Source organism: Syzygium oleosum, unplaced genomic scaffold (genome assembly GCF_021117445.2).
Source record: "Syzygium oleosum isolate NSW1041296 unplaced genomic scaffold, Sole_v2.1 Sole_v2.49, whole genome shotgun sequence".
NCBI classification, from domain to species: domain Eukaryota; kingdom Viridiplantae; phylum Streptophyta; class Magnoliopsida; order Myrtales; family Myrtaceae; genus Syzygium; species Syzygium oleosum.
The window spans coordinates 1044465-1061753 of NW_026607533.1; the positions used below are offsets into that span (position 1 = coordinate 1044465).

General features: G+C 42.2%; 3 protein-coding genes across 3 annotated transcripts; 1 reads left to right on the top strand and 2 right to left on the bottom strand.

The window, feature by feature from the left end:
• Window positions 1-6027: 6027 nt before the first annotated feature.
• Window positions 6028-8071, bottom strand: LOC115689572 (uncharacterized). Its single transcript, XM_030615659.2, has 6 exons — window positions 7974-8071; window positions 7639-7768; window positions 7173-7342; window positions 6810-7080; window positions 6546-6712; window positions 6028-6274 (listed from the first exon to the last, which is right to left on the bottom strand). Exons 1-6 carry the CDS (start codon window positions 8008-8010, stop codon window positions 6126-6128), a joined length of 924 nt encoding a protein of 307 aa, XP_030471519.1. The 5' UTR covers window positions 8011-8071; the 3' UTR covers window positions 6028-6125.
• A 2034-nt stretch (window positions 8072-10105) lies between these two features.
• On the top strand, window positions 10106-15062 carry LOC115689570 (E3 ubiquitin-protein ligase HEL2). The gene is made up of 7 exons (XM_030615657.2): window positions 10106-10601; window positions 11559-11861; window positions 11992-12200; window positions 12290-12338; window positions 12442-12531; window positions 12704-12766; window positions 12959-15062. Exons 1-7 carry the CDS (start codon window positions 10434-10436, stop codon window positions 14546-14548), a joined length of 2472 nt encoding a protein of 823 aa, XP_030471517.1. The 5' UTR covers window positions 10106-10433; the 3' UTR covers window positions 14549-15062.
• Window positions 15063-15484: 422 nt separating this feature from the next.
• LOC115689573 (autophagy-related protein 8i) lies at window positions 15485-17270 on the bottom strand. Its single transcript, XM_030615660.2, has 5 exons — window positions 17117-17270; window positions 16933-16988; window positions 16625-16677; window positions 15872-15990; window positions 15485-15780 (listed from the first exon to the last, which is right to left on the bottom strand). The coding sequence occupies exons 1-5, from the start codon at window positions 17154-17156 to the stop codon at window positions 15680-15682; spliced, it is 369 nt and encodes a 122-aa protein (XP_030471520.1). The 5' UTR covers window positions 17157-17270; the 3' UTR covers window positions 15485-15679.
• Window positions 17271-17289: the final 19 nt, after the last annotated feature.

A 17289-nucleotide genomic window follows, 5' to 3' on the forward strand; every position in this document is an offset into this window, starting at 1 on the left:
TAAAATCTCCCAACTTTGCCACCTTTGCATGATAATCCCGACTTTTGAAAAGTTACATATTATCTTCTCGATGTTAGCAATCATTGCTATTAAGTGTTACTAGAGATGAATTCCCTCGTTTCTCTTTACCAAAATAATCTTTGTTGAATTTTGTAGCTCCATTGACAATGCATCCCTCTTGATTTTTCTTAACTTTATTAATCATGTAGTAGAGGTTTCCTCGTCATTAATTACTGTGCAAATAGAAAAATCAGCCACTACAACAAAAATTTAAAGTTGAGGAGCTATAATGCAAATTTGTCAATGTCACCCCCCGTACCCCACGGCACGCAACATCCCTACCTCGGTCGACAAACTGCGACGTCCCAGGAAACGTCGCCGACCCAATGCCCAACAGAGATCAAGCACAAGCGGAATAAATAAACAAACCCTAACAATAATAAAATACGAGCCAAGGATAGCCAAGCAATAAACAACGATCAACGCAGAAAATATGTACATACTTATATTACTATTTTAAAACTCTTTTTACAGCATTCACTACAACCAAAACGGAAACACCAACAGTGGGAATAACCAAACAGCCACTTCTCATTTCTCGCTCCGTCTCCACCTGGGGTGCATGCTTGACGACCGCTGGATAAAATGCGGTATCCCAAAAGAGGTGATGTCCTCGGCATCCTACGGCTGGGGGTCTGAAAAGTTTCGGTTTACACAACCGTGAGACGAATCTCAGCGAGTTCAACCCCTAAACCTAAGTTAGGCTAGCATGCAATCTCCTGACCGGAAATAAATATTTGAAACCATAATGCAACAACAATCAAATAATTCTCTGACCCTGCAGGTTAGACAGATCAACATATAATAGTCACGGCACGTACGTGGCACACATTATCACACGTACGTCAATCACATGCTCATGCACCGAGTCTCACACACTCGCATGCCAGTCCATGCATGTTTATGCCTGTAAATGTCATCGACATGTCACAGGCATTTCCCGGCCCACTGGCCCACACTGGCAATCGTCCAATTTATTATTTATTACGACGACTCGAGTCAACAATATTCACGGCCCGGTGCGTCTAGCCTGCTTCAAAGTGCATGAGGCGCAACACTCGATCTCCTTACGAACCGAGCCCGCTTCAAAGTGCATGAGGATGGTCGTCTTCGGACGTACGGGCATCGTCTCCCGCTTCAAAGTGCATGAGGACGGTATCGACCCGAAGGTCATGACCCGAAGGTCCTTAGGTGATCACACAACTCATTGTTATCTGAACCCCGCGTAACACGCATCGGGGGTATTTTAGGTGATCACATGCTCATGACAGCACGCAGCCTCACACAATTTCATCACAAGCCTCATTCTCGGCATTCATAATGCGTGCCATGAAATGCAACATGAGCATCCACATAACATAGGCACAGCACACGCTCAATCAAAGTCATTCCACAAGGTGCCTAATTCACAAGCCACGTGCTTACTTGGCCTATTAATACCGTGCGGCCCAATTCCAAATACACAATTCAAGCCATCAATTGGCCAATCACACTCCGCACGATTCAGCCACACAAGCACGCAATATAGCATTTCGCAATTAAACACAATTGATCACCAATCAATCAATAGCCAATCATTCTGGGTAATCCCGGTCATTCAGCTAATAATTCTTGTTGTCCATTATAATCCGGTACATTCCTCAAAATATGGACAGCCGCTATTTCCTCAATCCGGGCCCAATAATTGTCCATAATAATCCCACTAAATTCCTCGGATTTTATTTCCACTAATCAGCCCTCAATCCAGTCCGAATTATACACCGATAATACCTAAATCGCCCGTAAAACGCACTATCGGTCCTAATCCGGGTTTAGGAATTTTACTCACTTAATCCGAGGTCACAACGACGGGGAACGGCAGCCGATCACCGGTGAACGGTGAAACCGGGCGGCGGAATTCCCGGCGACGCGTGAACAAGTGACCCGTACGGACGTGATGAACGATACTTCCGTACGGATCCTGCTAAAGAACTTCCGTACGGACACCGTACGGACAGGTATGGCCGGCGTCATACGACGAGTGGGCCGGATCTGGGTGGTGACGGAACAGCGATCCGAGCTCCGTGAAGCTCGGCTGCCCTTTTTGCCGGACGGGAAAGAGAAAAAGAGGGAGAAAGAGAGAGAAAGGGAGAGAGAAAGGGTCGGCCAGGGCAAGGCTGAGGCTGAGGGGGCTGAGGTGGTCCACGGCGGGGCACGGTGGTCGGCGGCGGTGCTCCGGTGGCGGCGACGAGCTCCGGCGAGCCAAACAAGAGAGGAAAAGAGAGAAAAATGGGGGAGAAAACTGAAGGGGCTGCTGTTCTGGGGAGGTTCTGGCCGTGAGGGGGAGTGAGGAGAGAGAGAGAGGTCAGATCTGGTCAAATACAGCAGCCTAGGGGCGCCACGTGTCGCAAATCCGACGATTTTGACCAAAATACCCCTAATCCAACGGCCGACGTTCGTTCTAGCTAAATAATTGATGGGCAATATGGTCTTTAGGTCCAATAATGCAGCTGATAATCCATATTTAATTACCCCAAAATTTTTCAAAAAATTTCGGACCCGAAAATAGCCCAGGGGCAAAACCGTCATTTTTCCGATCCTAGGGCGAAATTCCAATTTTCACACATACATGTTCCATATGTGCGTGGCCAACATAATATGGCGTCGGATTCGCGAAATTCACTTTTTAAGCCCTCGAAAATTGACTGCAAAGTTTCGGGAATAAAATATTATTATTTTTCCAATTTTTGTCGAAATTCCAATTTTTGGCCAAAACCACTCTAAATGTGCGTGGCCACCCCAAAATGACCTTGGCCGCGAAAAATAACCTCAAACGGCCTCCGAATCCAAGCATCGGTGTCCACGGGGCAAAAATGTAATTTTTCACCCCGGACCAAAATTCCACTTTTTAACTATACTAACTCAAAATATGCGTGGCTAGCATAATATGACGTCGATTCCCAAAAATAGTCTCTTAAACCATCGAAAATCAACATCGAAATCCGGGCCCAATTTCGTGATCAAAACTCGCTCAATTTCCAATTTCGGGGTCTCTCACTAACGGCGGCTGTTTAAAGGTTACGCGTATCGACCTAGGGTTATCCGAGTCATGATGGTCCCGATCATTGAGAGAATGAGAAATTATCACTAGTCCCAAAGGTCACGATCGTCCGTTTAAGTTCAGATGGTTGGCCAAGTGCACTCTCGGTCGTGCGGAATCACCGCGATCCGATTGTACATCGTTGGCCTTGGCCAAACCAAATCCATTACCTTCCCTAAGATCGGCCCACATTGATTCATAATATTCTCTCATCATTTCTCGTGATCGGTATCCGATTCGCGATCGGGTCCCTGATCCACGTACCGCTTTCTAGTTAGCCATACCCTATTGGTTAGTATCCCGAGAGTGATCAGCTCTGGGCGAAACTTACTAAAATGAAATGCGAAATAATATCAATTTTATTGATCCCGGAATTACATCGAAATTCGGGCTGTTACAGTCAAAGTTAAGAGAGATAAACTCTACTTTTTAACGGTGTATTATGAAACCTTGCTAAATTTCAAACTTTATAAGGGATTTTGAGCGATTATCCCAAAAAAACAAATAATTAAAATGATAAAACTTATGAAGCACCTTACTGATTCCATGAACTTGGTAAGACGCAAGTGAGATTAAAGAATGGGGAACGGGGACGTATCCATAATTTTTCCTTGGCTCGGGCACATATGATGCTTGATTACAAAGAAATCGAGTATATTTACTTTGGAAATAAAAATCTCAAAAGTCTGGTAAAAAGTAATGTTTTGTTTATCTACAACTACTATATTTTAGAATTGTTTATTTCTTTTTTTTGAGAGGGCAATTTCCCCATAATATGACTTGTTTATATTTTTTGAGATATTTAACGGGGCAAAACCCAATTTGAAGGTCTAGTAAAGCATTATTTAAGGACTTCATATCACCTAATTCATCTCAACTCCAAAGAGGGGAGTGGGGACAAGAGTCCCCCACGACCCGACATAAATTCTTCACGTGAAGTCATTTGTACTTAATGGTACGTGAAATCGAAATCACAAATAAATTTTTCCACTAATTACTAAGCAATTCTACGAGTGAATATACATATGCATATATTTCGAATCCATATTTCTCTTTACATGAAAATAATGACAACATTATCATCGCTTAATATTTTTCTTTTACCAACGGATGCGAGAGTAGCATTGAAGTCAGTTAAAAGGTGAGGTATGTCTTTCTTACTCTACTCTTTTTTTCCAACTAAATGACAGAAAGACAGTTACAATGATAAACTCAATTAGTCTTATAAGTCTCCAATTTATTCGGCGATAGGGTAACCACACCACTTGCCTTAACCTTTAAAATCGTTGGTCAATCCAGTCTCTTTACATTTTTTTTTTCTGGTTTCAGTATTTCAGATTTGTGGCAATGTGATCCTTTGAATAAATGTGGAACCATGGCATTTGTTTTTGGAATACTTTGACCTCGTGTGAATCGAATTAATTTTCCGTTATCCAATACCATGTATGTGGCAGCGAAGCAATGCCAAAAAAGCAGCACGTTCCTCATCGCGCACATTGAGAGAGAGAGAAAGAAAGAGAGAGCACCATTTGTGGCCTCCAGATTCGAATTCAATAGTTTCATACATGTCCATGTCGTTCTCCCAAAACAGGGAGAAGGACACTATCTTGAACACATAATGTGCAGGTGAGACATCTGTGTACTTCTTAGCTATTCCTATTCAGTTAAAAACAAAGCCAATGAACAAACAGAGAGTAATCAACTGACGGGTTCATGTCCAAGAATCACATATTGTCTGAGATACTTTTAATTCCAGGCTTAGAGAAACTAGGAGCGAAACTACGTACCATCATCAGCTTCGTCATACATTTCACTGTTTTAGTAGTTCCTTCTTGTACTGTTGCTTTTTCGCTTACATTTTTAGGCACTATAGATCTAGAGTAGTCGCGATGGTCTATAGATGTGCTATTCTTAGTGAGGTACGATCGCTCGGAGGCACTTGTCAAACATCCAAATAAAAAGAAAAAACTTCTCATTTCCATAAAGCCGTCTTTCTCACGCGATGCACAATTATTGCATAAAAAATGAGTACTTTTTTTTTATTAGATATGGTTAACCAATGTTACAGAGACACTTGCTACTAAGATCCTTTTTATGCTGCAAGAAATTCGAATCTCTCAACTCAACCAATTTCCTCATATGAATGCGTTCGCTGACTCTGGTTGGCTCTACATTAGGCTTTAAAGTGGGAATACATGCAAGGATTTGGAATTATGCCTTTTCTTTCTACAGATGCTTCCAAGTTTTGGATTGTTGGGTCCTGAGAGATTATTTAGGCTCCATTTGTTTTACAAAAGATGAATGATTTGAAAAATATTTTTCTAAAAACAATCAAATGAATTAACGTTTAATATTTTTATCATCTACAAAAATATTTAGACACAAATCGTTATAGGCGATGAAAATATTTTTCATCAACTAATTATTTCAAGCGACACAAGCGATCTTTTTTAAAAATATAAATATTTTTCAAATTATTCATTTTATGCAAAACAAATGAAGCCTTAGATGAGGTCAATCATCTGCAAAAAATTTTCAAAAATCAACCATTTTGTCTCTTTGATGCGTTCTGTTTCACTGAATAAAGAGTCCCTTTGACTCGTCGTAGACGGTTTGCTTTGGTTCGGATTGATTCGATTTGGTATACAAGTTTTCGGCTTTTGTAGCAACCCTGCATCAGGCGTGTGACTAATCCTTGTATTCTTTGATATGCTGATGATGTCGTATGATGCGAATGAATTGAGTTGTTAACAACTTGCACTATCGGGCCTACCAAATGGAGACTCAGGTTGAAAATGCGAAATCGTCGCAACTTGTTTGGAGCATCGACATGATTAATGAGCAATGTCTAGGAGAAATCTGACCAGAGGCAGGGAAGTCTGCAGACCTTAATGCATAAACATATTCAACCGATGTATTATTGTCAAAGAGGAAACAACCATCAGTAATTGTCTGTTTATGAACACATCCAGTACATATAGTGCTGTCATGCCAAGTTGCTAACTGTGCCGAGCACCGTGACTTCGGTCTCAACAACAAATGAATCATCCGCCAGGCGTTTCCGAACCTCTTCCAGTGGCATGAAAGCAGGCCAACCCCAGTTCGTTTGGGAGCTACTCAACCATACAGTACAAGCTGCAAAGTAGCAAAGACACGGCAAGAGTGCAGAAAATTACAGTTTGGAAAGATTAAAGCTATCAGCGGTTTCTAGCCATACCGACGGACTATATAAAAATCGAATACACTACTTATTAACAGGTGCAATTTATTTAGTGGTGTACTGTGGTGAGAAAGGAGCTCATCGTGTGATTGAGTTTGAGAATTGCTGTGGACTTTCTGTTTTTGCTACTATTTACAATAGCCTTGAAGTGTGGCACTCATCCACTCATGAGAACAAACATTTTACCTCCCCGCTGATAATGTACAACGTTGTTTCGGCCTTTTAACCGAAAGGCGAATCTTGTGTTCACTTTCTGTCTAGAAGCCGGTTTGCCCGGATCAACTAAAACGAGAAATATTGAAAGGCTTTTGCCCCTGGTAGCCAAATTACCCCTCGGGTATAGCCACACCTTCCTGGTGAAGAAAATGAAAATAGCAGCTTTAGATAGGAAAAATTATGTATCCGCAAAAGCAAGAGTTATCATTGAAAAAGTTTGTAAATAGAAGCTACCATTTGTGGCCTCCAACAGCGAACACTTCAGAGAAAGTTCCATCATCCAAGCTTGACAGCCTCGCTAGCTTCCATTCATGAATACAAGATTTGCTCTCTTTTAGCGTTAAACATTCGCCAACTCCCGAACTCTTGATGACGAAAACCTCCACGCCGAAGATACAAGTGTCGTCCACAAGGTACCCGTTAGACGGGTTCTTGAAAGTTTCCAATGGCATGTATTTCGAAACTCCCCATTCGGTTTTCAATGCATGAAACCTTATGACTCTCCCTTCAATTCACAAGCGAAATTTCGTCAATTTTATGTTAGTGTTCACAAGGTGACAATGTCTTGCCTTTTTGCTGTCATTACAGAGCTTTTACCTTGTTCAGTCCAATACCTATTGCAGTTTTGATCATACAAACAGAACCTGACGGCTGCGTGAATCTCCCCACCAAGTTGGAAAGGACTCTTCCCGGAAGCCGCCAGATATATAGAGACGTGATCTTCTCCGTTTCGGCTCTTGTCTCCACTGGGATAGAGGATCAGTTTCCTACAGAATCAAGATGCTCCCGATCACGTAACGTACATGAAAAAAAAAGGTCCAAACACCAGACTGTTAGCAGTAACAGAAATTAATGCCTGTAAAGTATTTAAACCATTCTATGAAAGAAAGGCCCAAATTTGGGGCATAGCCGTAGGATTCCATATGATGGACAATCTCTTCAAAAGTTAGCTGACCCGTGTTTTTGGCATGCGATGTTAAACCACTGTGAAATTGTAAATACTTCTTTTTATGCCTTCGAATGTGAGAGTGTGAGGTGGAGACTAGAGAGTACAGAAACGAACCATTTATATCCTCCTGCTTCGAAGTCGCCCGATTCATACTTCTCCACGTCATTCATCGTGAACAAAGAGAAGGACTTAATCTTGAGCACAAAATGCGCCGGTGCAACGTCTCTAACCTCCGTCGTCGTTACTGCATCGACAAAAAACCAGAAGAAACCAATCAAACGACAAGTTTCTTATGGTAACCTTCAATTCCGAGTGCAAATTATATCCGAGACTCCAAGTTATTCATGTAAAAATTGAAAAATCCTAGTACGTTGACAATCTTTTTACCACCAGAAAGAGAGAGACTCGTGCAGCACATGAACTATGTTGTTATACTTGAGGCGACGTACCGTGGTCGGCTTCGCCGCATTTTTCCATAGAAGTCATTTTCAAAACTTGGAGATCTTCAACTCAACCGAACTTTGAGGGTTGATTGAATGATGGTTGTAGAGGGGATCAATAGAGATTATTTATCATGACAGCTTTCTTCGTTTCCAAGGTACAGTTGCTTCATTCTCTTGCTTTGCCCGTTGCTTTATTCTGAAATCGTACCATTTGAGAGTTGAGAAGGGCAAGGAGAAGAACAGCTTGATCTATCCAAATTCTTTGCTTTTTCTTCTTTATCAATTTCACTAGATTCTTTGATTCTTGCCTGACCAGAGAAACCTAGGAGGAGGATACCTTGTGTTTTAGTTTTTGACTCTTAATACATGTTCGATAAAAAGTGTAAATACACGACTAAAGTTGAATGTACTAATTCGGGGATAATTCTATGATCCTGTACAGAAAAACACGACAATGGTCCCATTCAGTTTGTATCGTTAGATTAGACGATGAATTTCGACCGTAAGTTGATTTTAGAACGATACTAACTTACGAACGTGTAAGGAAAATGATTGTAACTACAAATTTGTCATTCTCGCTATTGGTTGAAGGAAATTACAATATACGAGGATAATTATTCACTATACGGGAACATATAAAAGAATGTTACAATCATTGAAATAAGTTAATAAGAATAGGTAAATTATTTACAATAAACTCGGTTGTTTACAATATTTCATAAGAAATTGCAAGTATTAGGGAAATCAACTTCACGAGACTTTTAGATGAATTTGTGGCATTTGAAGAATGATTACTAACTTGTCATTCACAAGAACTTAAAGGAGAAATAAAATTATTGGGGAAAATTACTAAGTATTGGTGCCGTCACCTATCAAGATTTATGACATTTCACATTGTGAACTCTATAGATGAAATTGTCCATAACGGTAAGTTACTAGCGATGAGTGACAAATAAGCTGTGACGACTTTAGATAAATTACAACCTATAAAGTTAAAGTGTGATTGATACGATAGTTTTAGGTAATGCACAACAAATTTTCAAAAATTACAACCTATGGTGGGACCGATTCCTTTTAATTTTTTTCACACGGGACTCTCAAAGCCCACTTATTTATCTTCCAAATGGTTAATTTCTACTATCTTTCAGTACAAAATTAGGTTTACTCCGACATCAGAAAAAACAAGTCGCAAGTTTCTTTGGTTTGACCCAACCCGACATCGGATATGGACAAAATGACTTCGTTAACAAGCGCTTCATGCCAACAGACACACGGCCTCACTGGTAAAAGGACTGAAGGATGGGGTTAGAGAGTACCAAGTCTGAGATTCGATGCCCCTAATGTGCTGTTTTCATCATTTTGCACGTAGTCGGTGCACCGAAAAAATGAAAAACGTTCCCTTACTCAATATGGCTAAGAAGTGTCCTGGGACACATGTTTAAAAGACAAAGGGAGGAAACAAAGAAGAGAAATTGACGCTGGCTTCCCATGCTTTTTACTATGACCATACCATTGAAATTTCCCTTCTTATTTTAATAGACAGTTATTCCCAGTCAAATTTTCCGCCGGTCCGACTTGAGAACCTGAGAACAATTCACACTTTCCTTCGTTTCCGTTACCTGCAAGAGTGGATCCGAATGATCCCTCAATTTCGGTCCAATGCGCGGCATGGTCCTGAAATTTTAGTTTGATTATGCAATATCGTCCATGCATTTTTAATTATTCAATACGGTCCCTCAATTTTTGGTACACATTCAATTTAGTCCCTGAACTACATGAAGATGCTCAATGTTATCCTCGAACTTAAATCAATGGTCGGGAACTAAATTGAATATGTATAAAAAAATTCATTGGCCGTATTGAACAAATTAAAAGTTCATGGATCACATTGCACGATGAGATAAAATTTAGGGACCATGCTGAAAAAAATTAAAAATTCAGGGATCACATTACCTATTTAAGTAAAGTTAATGGATTGTATTGAATAAAATTAAAAGCCTAAAGATCGTTTTAGTTGTTATCTCCTCGGAAATAACAAAATAATTAAAAGGAAAACATAAGGAAACTTCTCTCGAGGCCCCAAAATTAAAAAGAAGATTACAAAAAATTTCACGATCGAAAATCCAAAATCAGAAAAATTTGTTGCTGCCCAAACCTTTCGCCTCACCCACCTCCATCGCCAATCCGAGCTCGTATTGAAGAAAAATCGAAACTTTGAGGTTCGATCCCACCATAAAAAGCTTCACCTTCATCTTCATCTTCGCCGTCGTCATCGTCATCGTCATCTCGCAAATCTCTGCTCCTCCCGTCTCCGCGGCGATCCTACCCTGCGCGCAAGATTCAACGCTCCCCCCGCGGCGCATCTCCGATCGCCCCCCACCCCACGCCCCTCGATTTCGCCGGCTCTGCAAACCCTAGAGCGGCGCCGCCCTCCTTCCCCCCCCCCCCCCCCCCCCTGCGGAGGAGATGGACGATTCCTGCGCCGTGTGCGCCGAGGCGCTGGAGTGGGTGGCCTACGGCGCCTGCGGTCACCGCGAGGTCTGCTCCACCTGCGTCGCCCGCCTCCGCTTCATCTGCGACGACCGGCGGTGCTGCATCTGCAAGACCGATAGCGACGTCGTCTTCGTCACCAAGGTGAGGGCCCCCCCCTCCCCCTCCCCGACGAGTGGCGTTGATCTTGTCCCTGTGGATCGAAGTGAACGAATTGGATTTTCGTGGCGGTGTTGGGTTTTTTTTTTTTTTACTTTTCTTCGTGGGGGTGGATGGGTTTGCTGGTAATTGGTGTTAGTACGATTGTGTGCACGCGCCATCACCGCTCAGATCAATGATAATGCACCACTGCACACAGGTGATGCGATGAGTTCACGACCCATGATGTGATAGTGTTGACACGGTCTAAAGTCCCATGATATACTTTGTTTGATTGTGCGATTAGGCTTAGTTTGAGTTCAAACGGAAAGACTAAGCGCGATCTTTGATCGACTATGCTTTTGTGTGATCTGCATTCCTCTAAAGGTGTGAAGCCTGCGGAGTTGAAATTCTCTGTGCAGTTGATTGAGAAACTCCAGTGGCTATGGTGTTCTTATTAGTGTAGAAGGATTAAAAGCTGGATTGGTTACCGCCCACGATCAAGTTTAATTTTAGCTAAAGCTTGTATATGCTGAACGACTATGACATACCTTTTCTAATTCAGATAGTTTTCGTCGGAGGGTCTATTGCTAGATGTTGATTTTTTGGTGTGAAGTCCAAATTAATCTGCAGGAGTATTATCTGTTTTTTTAAAAATAATCCTTGTTATCATCTTATATGATACGTTAGCTCAACTGCATATTCTGGGATTCTTATAAGATATACTGATTTTGGGAATCGATATGAAGTCATATGCGGAGTTCCTTGATTTGAGATTTCATTTTGATTGTTACAACTTGCTATATTATTTTCCAAATTTACGCCTTTGCTGTTTCAGTGTGCCTTGGGAGTGATATCCTCTTCCTGGTTCAGGTTTCTTTTAGTTGATTCGGTTGTCCTTGTATTCAGTTCTAGCAGTGATTACTTTGCTTTGAATAATCTCCATGCTGCTGCTTTTTCCAGGCATTAGGAGATTATACGAGGACAATCAACGACTTTTCAGTACTGCCTTCTGAACCAAAAGAAGGTCGCGTTGGGTCATATTGGTTCCATGAAGATACTCAGGCATTTTTTGATGATGTTGACCATTATAGGATGGTAAAGGCAATGTGCAAGCTTTCATGTAGTATTTGTGACAAATCAGAGGAGAAAACCAATGATGTCTCTAAACGTCGGGCGAGGTTTAGGAATATCGAACAGCTGAAGGGTCATTTGTTTCATCAGCATAAAGCACTCATGTGCAGCCTGTGCTTGGAAGGGCGGAAGGTGGGGAGATAGTGGAATCTAACATGATACGAATGCATTTTAGATGGAATTCTTACCACAGGGCTTGCCTTCTTGGCTTTGTCTGCGTTTGATGTTCCGTTTTTTTTTTTTTTTTTTTTTGGTGATTCAGGTATTCATTTGTGAGCAGAAATTATATAGTCGCTCACAGTTGAATCACCACATAAGCACAGGAGATTCTGAGGTTGATGGAAGTGAGAGTGAAAGAGGTGGCTTCACAGGGCATCCTATGTGTGAGTTCTGCAGAACACCTTTTTATGGGGATAATGAACTGTACACTCATATGTCGACAGAACACTATACGTGTTTTATTTGCCAAAGGTAAATTTTTTGCAGTATTACTAGGACTTATAATACTATTTGAAATTCCGAATCTTCAGGAGAGCTCATCTTTACTGCTGATAATGCAGGCAGCACCCAGGTCAATATGAATACTTTAAGGACTATGATGATTTAGAAGTAAGATATCAATGTTCATATATCTTACCCTACAGTCTTAACTCTCTCTTTGGCGAGAGAACATCTCTTACATTTATGTATTATTAAAACTTGTTTCTCACAGATACACTTCCGTCAAGAGCACTTCCTGTGTGAGGATGAGGCTTGCCTTGCCAAAAAGTTTATTGTCTTTCAATCTGATGCAGAAATGAAGGTCTGTGATCATGGCTCATGAAATAGTCCGAATTGGACACTTGTTAGATTTGTTAAATGTTAGATTAGGAAAAAATTGCAGTCATTTGTGTTTTGGTTAGTCATCATCTATTTAGTATATATGCAGTTGTGTTAGCAGTCCCTCTAAAGGCGTGTATATCCGATTATTTCAGCGGCATAATACCTTGGAACATGGTGGGCGTATGTCTCGTTCTAAGCGGAATGCTGCACTACAGGTACATATGGTTTATCGATTTGAGTAATTCTGAGGGAAGAATATCATGCATCCTAGCGTTTTTCAGTTGGTGACCCTACTGTTGATCACTCGTTATTTTGAGTATGCTTATAGGCAAGTTGACTCTGTTATATAATGTTGGCATTCTTCCCTTTCTTGATGCTTTGGCTAAATGTTGTTATTCTACTATTAGATACCCACCAGCTTTCGATACCGTCGGGGCAATGAGCAAGATCGTCGCCGTGGAAGGAGTAGGACATTTCATCGTGATTTTGCTGAAGAGCAGATATCAATGGCCATTCAAGCCAGTCTAGAGACTGCAAACGTTGATCGTCCTCGGCCTGATCCATCCTTATCGACCAATGCACATATAATTACTGATCCTGGAGATTTGGACGATATAGATGAAATAGTCCAGCCGTTTGAGTCCCTTGACACAACTGATTCCGAACCTTCTTCAAGATATCTCCAAGCTTTGGGGCAAAATTCTCAGAGTGGACCTCTACAAGAAACTGCCTTTCCTCCTCTTCCCATGGCTGCAAGCTCCAGTCAACAGGCAAACAAATGGGACTCGGAAGGTCTGTCAAAGAACACAATGGCTGCCCGTCTTCGACGCAAGAATGTTACAAGTCCATCTCAGGCTTGGCCGGCTGCAAGTCGTTCCTCATTCTCATCAACTTCTTCATCTGCGCATACAGCAAATGTTGCATCTGTAGCGACCCCAAGTATGAGTAATGGACTTACTTTATCAAGTTATGCTAGTTTGGCTAAGGGTCAGAGTCGGGCTGCTAAAGCTCGCGCAGTTATGTCAGCTGGCTCTTCTAAGCATACTGAAAGCAGTAGCACCAATAAGATGATCCCTTCTTCATCAGCGCCTAATCTTGTTGAGAGGGCATCTATGGAGCCATCTCCATCTGAATTTCCACCGGTCTCTGCTAACCAGGTGCGCAAAATGGCTCCCACAAGCCAGGTTTTGCCAAAGGTGGAAGATGTCCAAGCTGCAAACAAATCGCTGGTAGAAAAGATACGAGCTGCTCTAGATGATGATCAAGAGAAGTACACTGTTTTCAAAGAGATTTCTGGTCACTATCGTCAGGGTTCAATTGACACAGGAATATACCTTGATTATGTGCAGAATTTTGGATTGTCACATTTGATTCTTGATTTGGCTAGACTATGCCCCGATACTGAGAAACAAAGAGAGCTTATTGAAACACATAATGCTAGAATGCGAAGGAGTGGTGTCGGGGAAAGTGGTTGGAGTCGGGACAACTTCTTAGGGAATGGTGATGGTAATAGGAAAGGTAAGGGTAAATCTACTGGTGCTGTTGATGGCAACCGGAAGAATAAGTTGGCTGATAGCATTATGAGCACCGTTCAGGAGATGCAGTCAAAGTACAAGCCGCCAGAAGAAGAGGTGGAGGTTTTATCAAGGGATGGATACCGATCTGTCAATGGGAAATCAAAGGTAGTGACTAGTGGCGAGCAGCAATTGTCACTGAGTTCTAGTAGTAAAACAAAATCAGAGGCATCTGCTGCCGCTGGTGGAACTAATAACAGTGTTGGTGATGGAGGTGGAGGGAGTAAGCAGCGGAAGAAAACGTCAAAATTTCACAGAGTTCGTTTGGGGGAGGACTCGAAGGCTGCAGTTTTAGACCTGAAGAATTCCGATTCCGATCCTGATCCAGTGGATAACAGATCAAAAGGCAGTGGAGATCCTGATGGTGCATTGCCTGTGCGTGGGGTTTGGAAGAACGGCGGCGGTCAGAAGCTCTTCTATTAGAAGCACTCTAGTGGTTCTGCTATATGAGTTTTGACTATGAAGCTCTTTGGGATTCTGGAGTTTACGACTGAACTCGAAACTCATGAGAATGTCTACTTCTCAGAGCTCATCGTGTTTGTAAGCATCATTTAGGTTCAGTTGGCCAGGGCAGTTAATTTAGGTGCTCAGCGAAGTATCCTTTTGCATCAAAGGCTGTTGGATGAAGGCATGATGCTCGATACTCGGCCAGTTTTTATGCACATGGGTTGCCTGGACCACAGCAGAGAGTGGATAATACACAAAGGTTACTTTTCATATGAGAATTACAGCGCTAGGTTCGATGATATTAGTTTGGTTAAGTTTCTGTTTCCGGTGCAATGGTCCCTCTGGTGTTTATACCCTTTTGTCGAGATACTTCGGGCCCTTAACGAGCAGCTTCTTTAATTGCTGCTGATTTGGGTGCTGTTGACAAACCATATATAAACGTTCGGTTTTGGTTGAAATACAGAATTGTGCGAGATTCCCTTTTAACCGATTTGACAATGTTTGCCCTACTACAGCATCAGCTTAATTTTTGCCGAAATGTCGGTTTTGGAGTCCCTCTCTTGCCAAACTAAGTACACGGCAATTTAACTTGCTAGTCGGGTATCACTTGCTAAACGTAATTTATAGAGTTCGGATAAGCGTGGCTTATCTGTGATCATTTGGTATTGCCTGCATTTTGGTCATCGTCATTCTCCGTGTGAAATGCCGCAATTAGGCCGTTAGAAAAATTGTAAATCATGAAACATCATCTTAAGGTCAACTCCCCTGAACATTTTGCCACCAAACAAAGGCACTCCAAGGCACGAGAACATCGATCGAACAAAGAGACCACGCTGCCCTTTGACTGCACTCCGAATACTTAGAAAAGAATTGAAGTGCAAGCAGAGCAAGCATACATGAAGAGACGGAACAGAAACAAATACTTCTGCATATTGAGGCTAGTGCAGAAAGAAAGCACTAACCCTTGCAGTGGCGTAAAAAGAAATTACGCCGAATAGACATTGAATATCCCGCAATGTAACATGTGGTGAACAATGTAATTTGAATGAATGGACACACGTATGATTGAAAATAGAGAGCTTTTACAAGAGGCCATTATCCACCCATCTACACAATTTGCGAGCCAAAGGTTTTCTCACTACTGTAACACATGTACAGAAATCCGTCCTCGTCCTTGAACGATTCATACACAGAGTCCATCAAACTGGCTGCAGCAAACAATCAAAAGAAGTGGGCAATGAATGCAAAGCTTCCCCACAAGTCATTCATACAGATAAGAGATCTAGAAGGCAAATTTACCTGTCTGTGGCAGCGTGTTCTTTACAAAGACGAACAGGGCTTTTCCAGGAGCTAGACAAAGCCTGCTGCTCAAGATGTGTATGAACTGTCCGACAGACATGTCTCGAGGAACCAAAAATCTGTCAAAGCAAAACAAAACGCTGTGGTTAGGGGCATAGCTGCATTAGCTCCGATGTTCGTTCTCGCCGCTGCGCTTGGAGTACTGGTTGATGTGTTTATGGACAATACATTCCCACTTTTCCCCATTCTTTTTCATCAGAACATACCAACAGCCATCACAAAAATACTCATTAATCGATTTTCCTCATCAACCGGTCGATAAGAAGCTCTAAAAGACACGACTTTTTCAACATCAGCTCTCATTTCTCAAAACTGCAGCGAGCACTTAAGTCGATAGATACAAGAGACCCTTAAGATAGTAGCCGCGACGACCATATGTCATCCGAGACAGCGGCTATCCTGTTCGGCTCAAATGTCCACACAAGCAAGTACCCATCTATGCCACAACTCAACGTAGCAAACCCCGCATGGCATACAGGAAGAAACAAGAACATTTCGTGCTTGCCAGAAAGAACCACAGAGCTTGAGAATTACAATTAACAGTTAGAATCTAAAAGTGGCTAACGAAACATTCATAGCTTCCGCTTGTATATTACGGGCTGAGCGATGCTTATGCAAAGTTCGAATGCTTCCGGTTCAGAACATGCTCACGCATCGCTCCTGCAAGCAAGCAAAACTACTCATTCGACTTACTTCTTTTTCTCCATATCAGGGAGCGCCGTTCTCGAATATCTCTCCACAATTACCTGCAGAAACCGTCCCGATCAGGTCAAGCAAACAGCTTCGCTCAAGAAAGAAGAAAAACAGAAACATCAAAAGCGGATAACGAAAAAGAACACCTTCAATTAGACAAGAAAAAACCACACCCACATCCCAAAATCACCCAGCGCCGTGCCCCGATACCACGATGAACAAGAAATGCCCCGAAAACAAGAAAGAGAGAGGAAAGCAAGGGATGTAAAAAAAAAGGGATTTTGACGGAGCCGGGAAGGGGGACTCACGGGGACGCGATTTGGGTATTTGGCGATGATGTCGCGCGACTCGTCCAGCCTTTCCTCTGCCGGGACAGAAACGGCGGAGGGTCAGTCTTGAGCAAGCATTTCAATTCAAGCACGCGGCGGAGCACGTAAAGATCGATCGAAAGAGAGAGAGAGGGAGAGAGGGAGGGAGAGGGAACGAACGAACCGAACGTGAACTCGTCCCTGAAGGAGGTCATCTTCCCCATCAATCTGCGCAGAAACTACAGAGAGAACTAGAGAGAGAGAGAGAGAGAGAGAGAGAAAAGTCTGGAAAGGTAGGAGGAAGAAGAAGAACCGAAACGGCAACTTATTACATTCGATCGGGACTCTCTTCTTTTT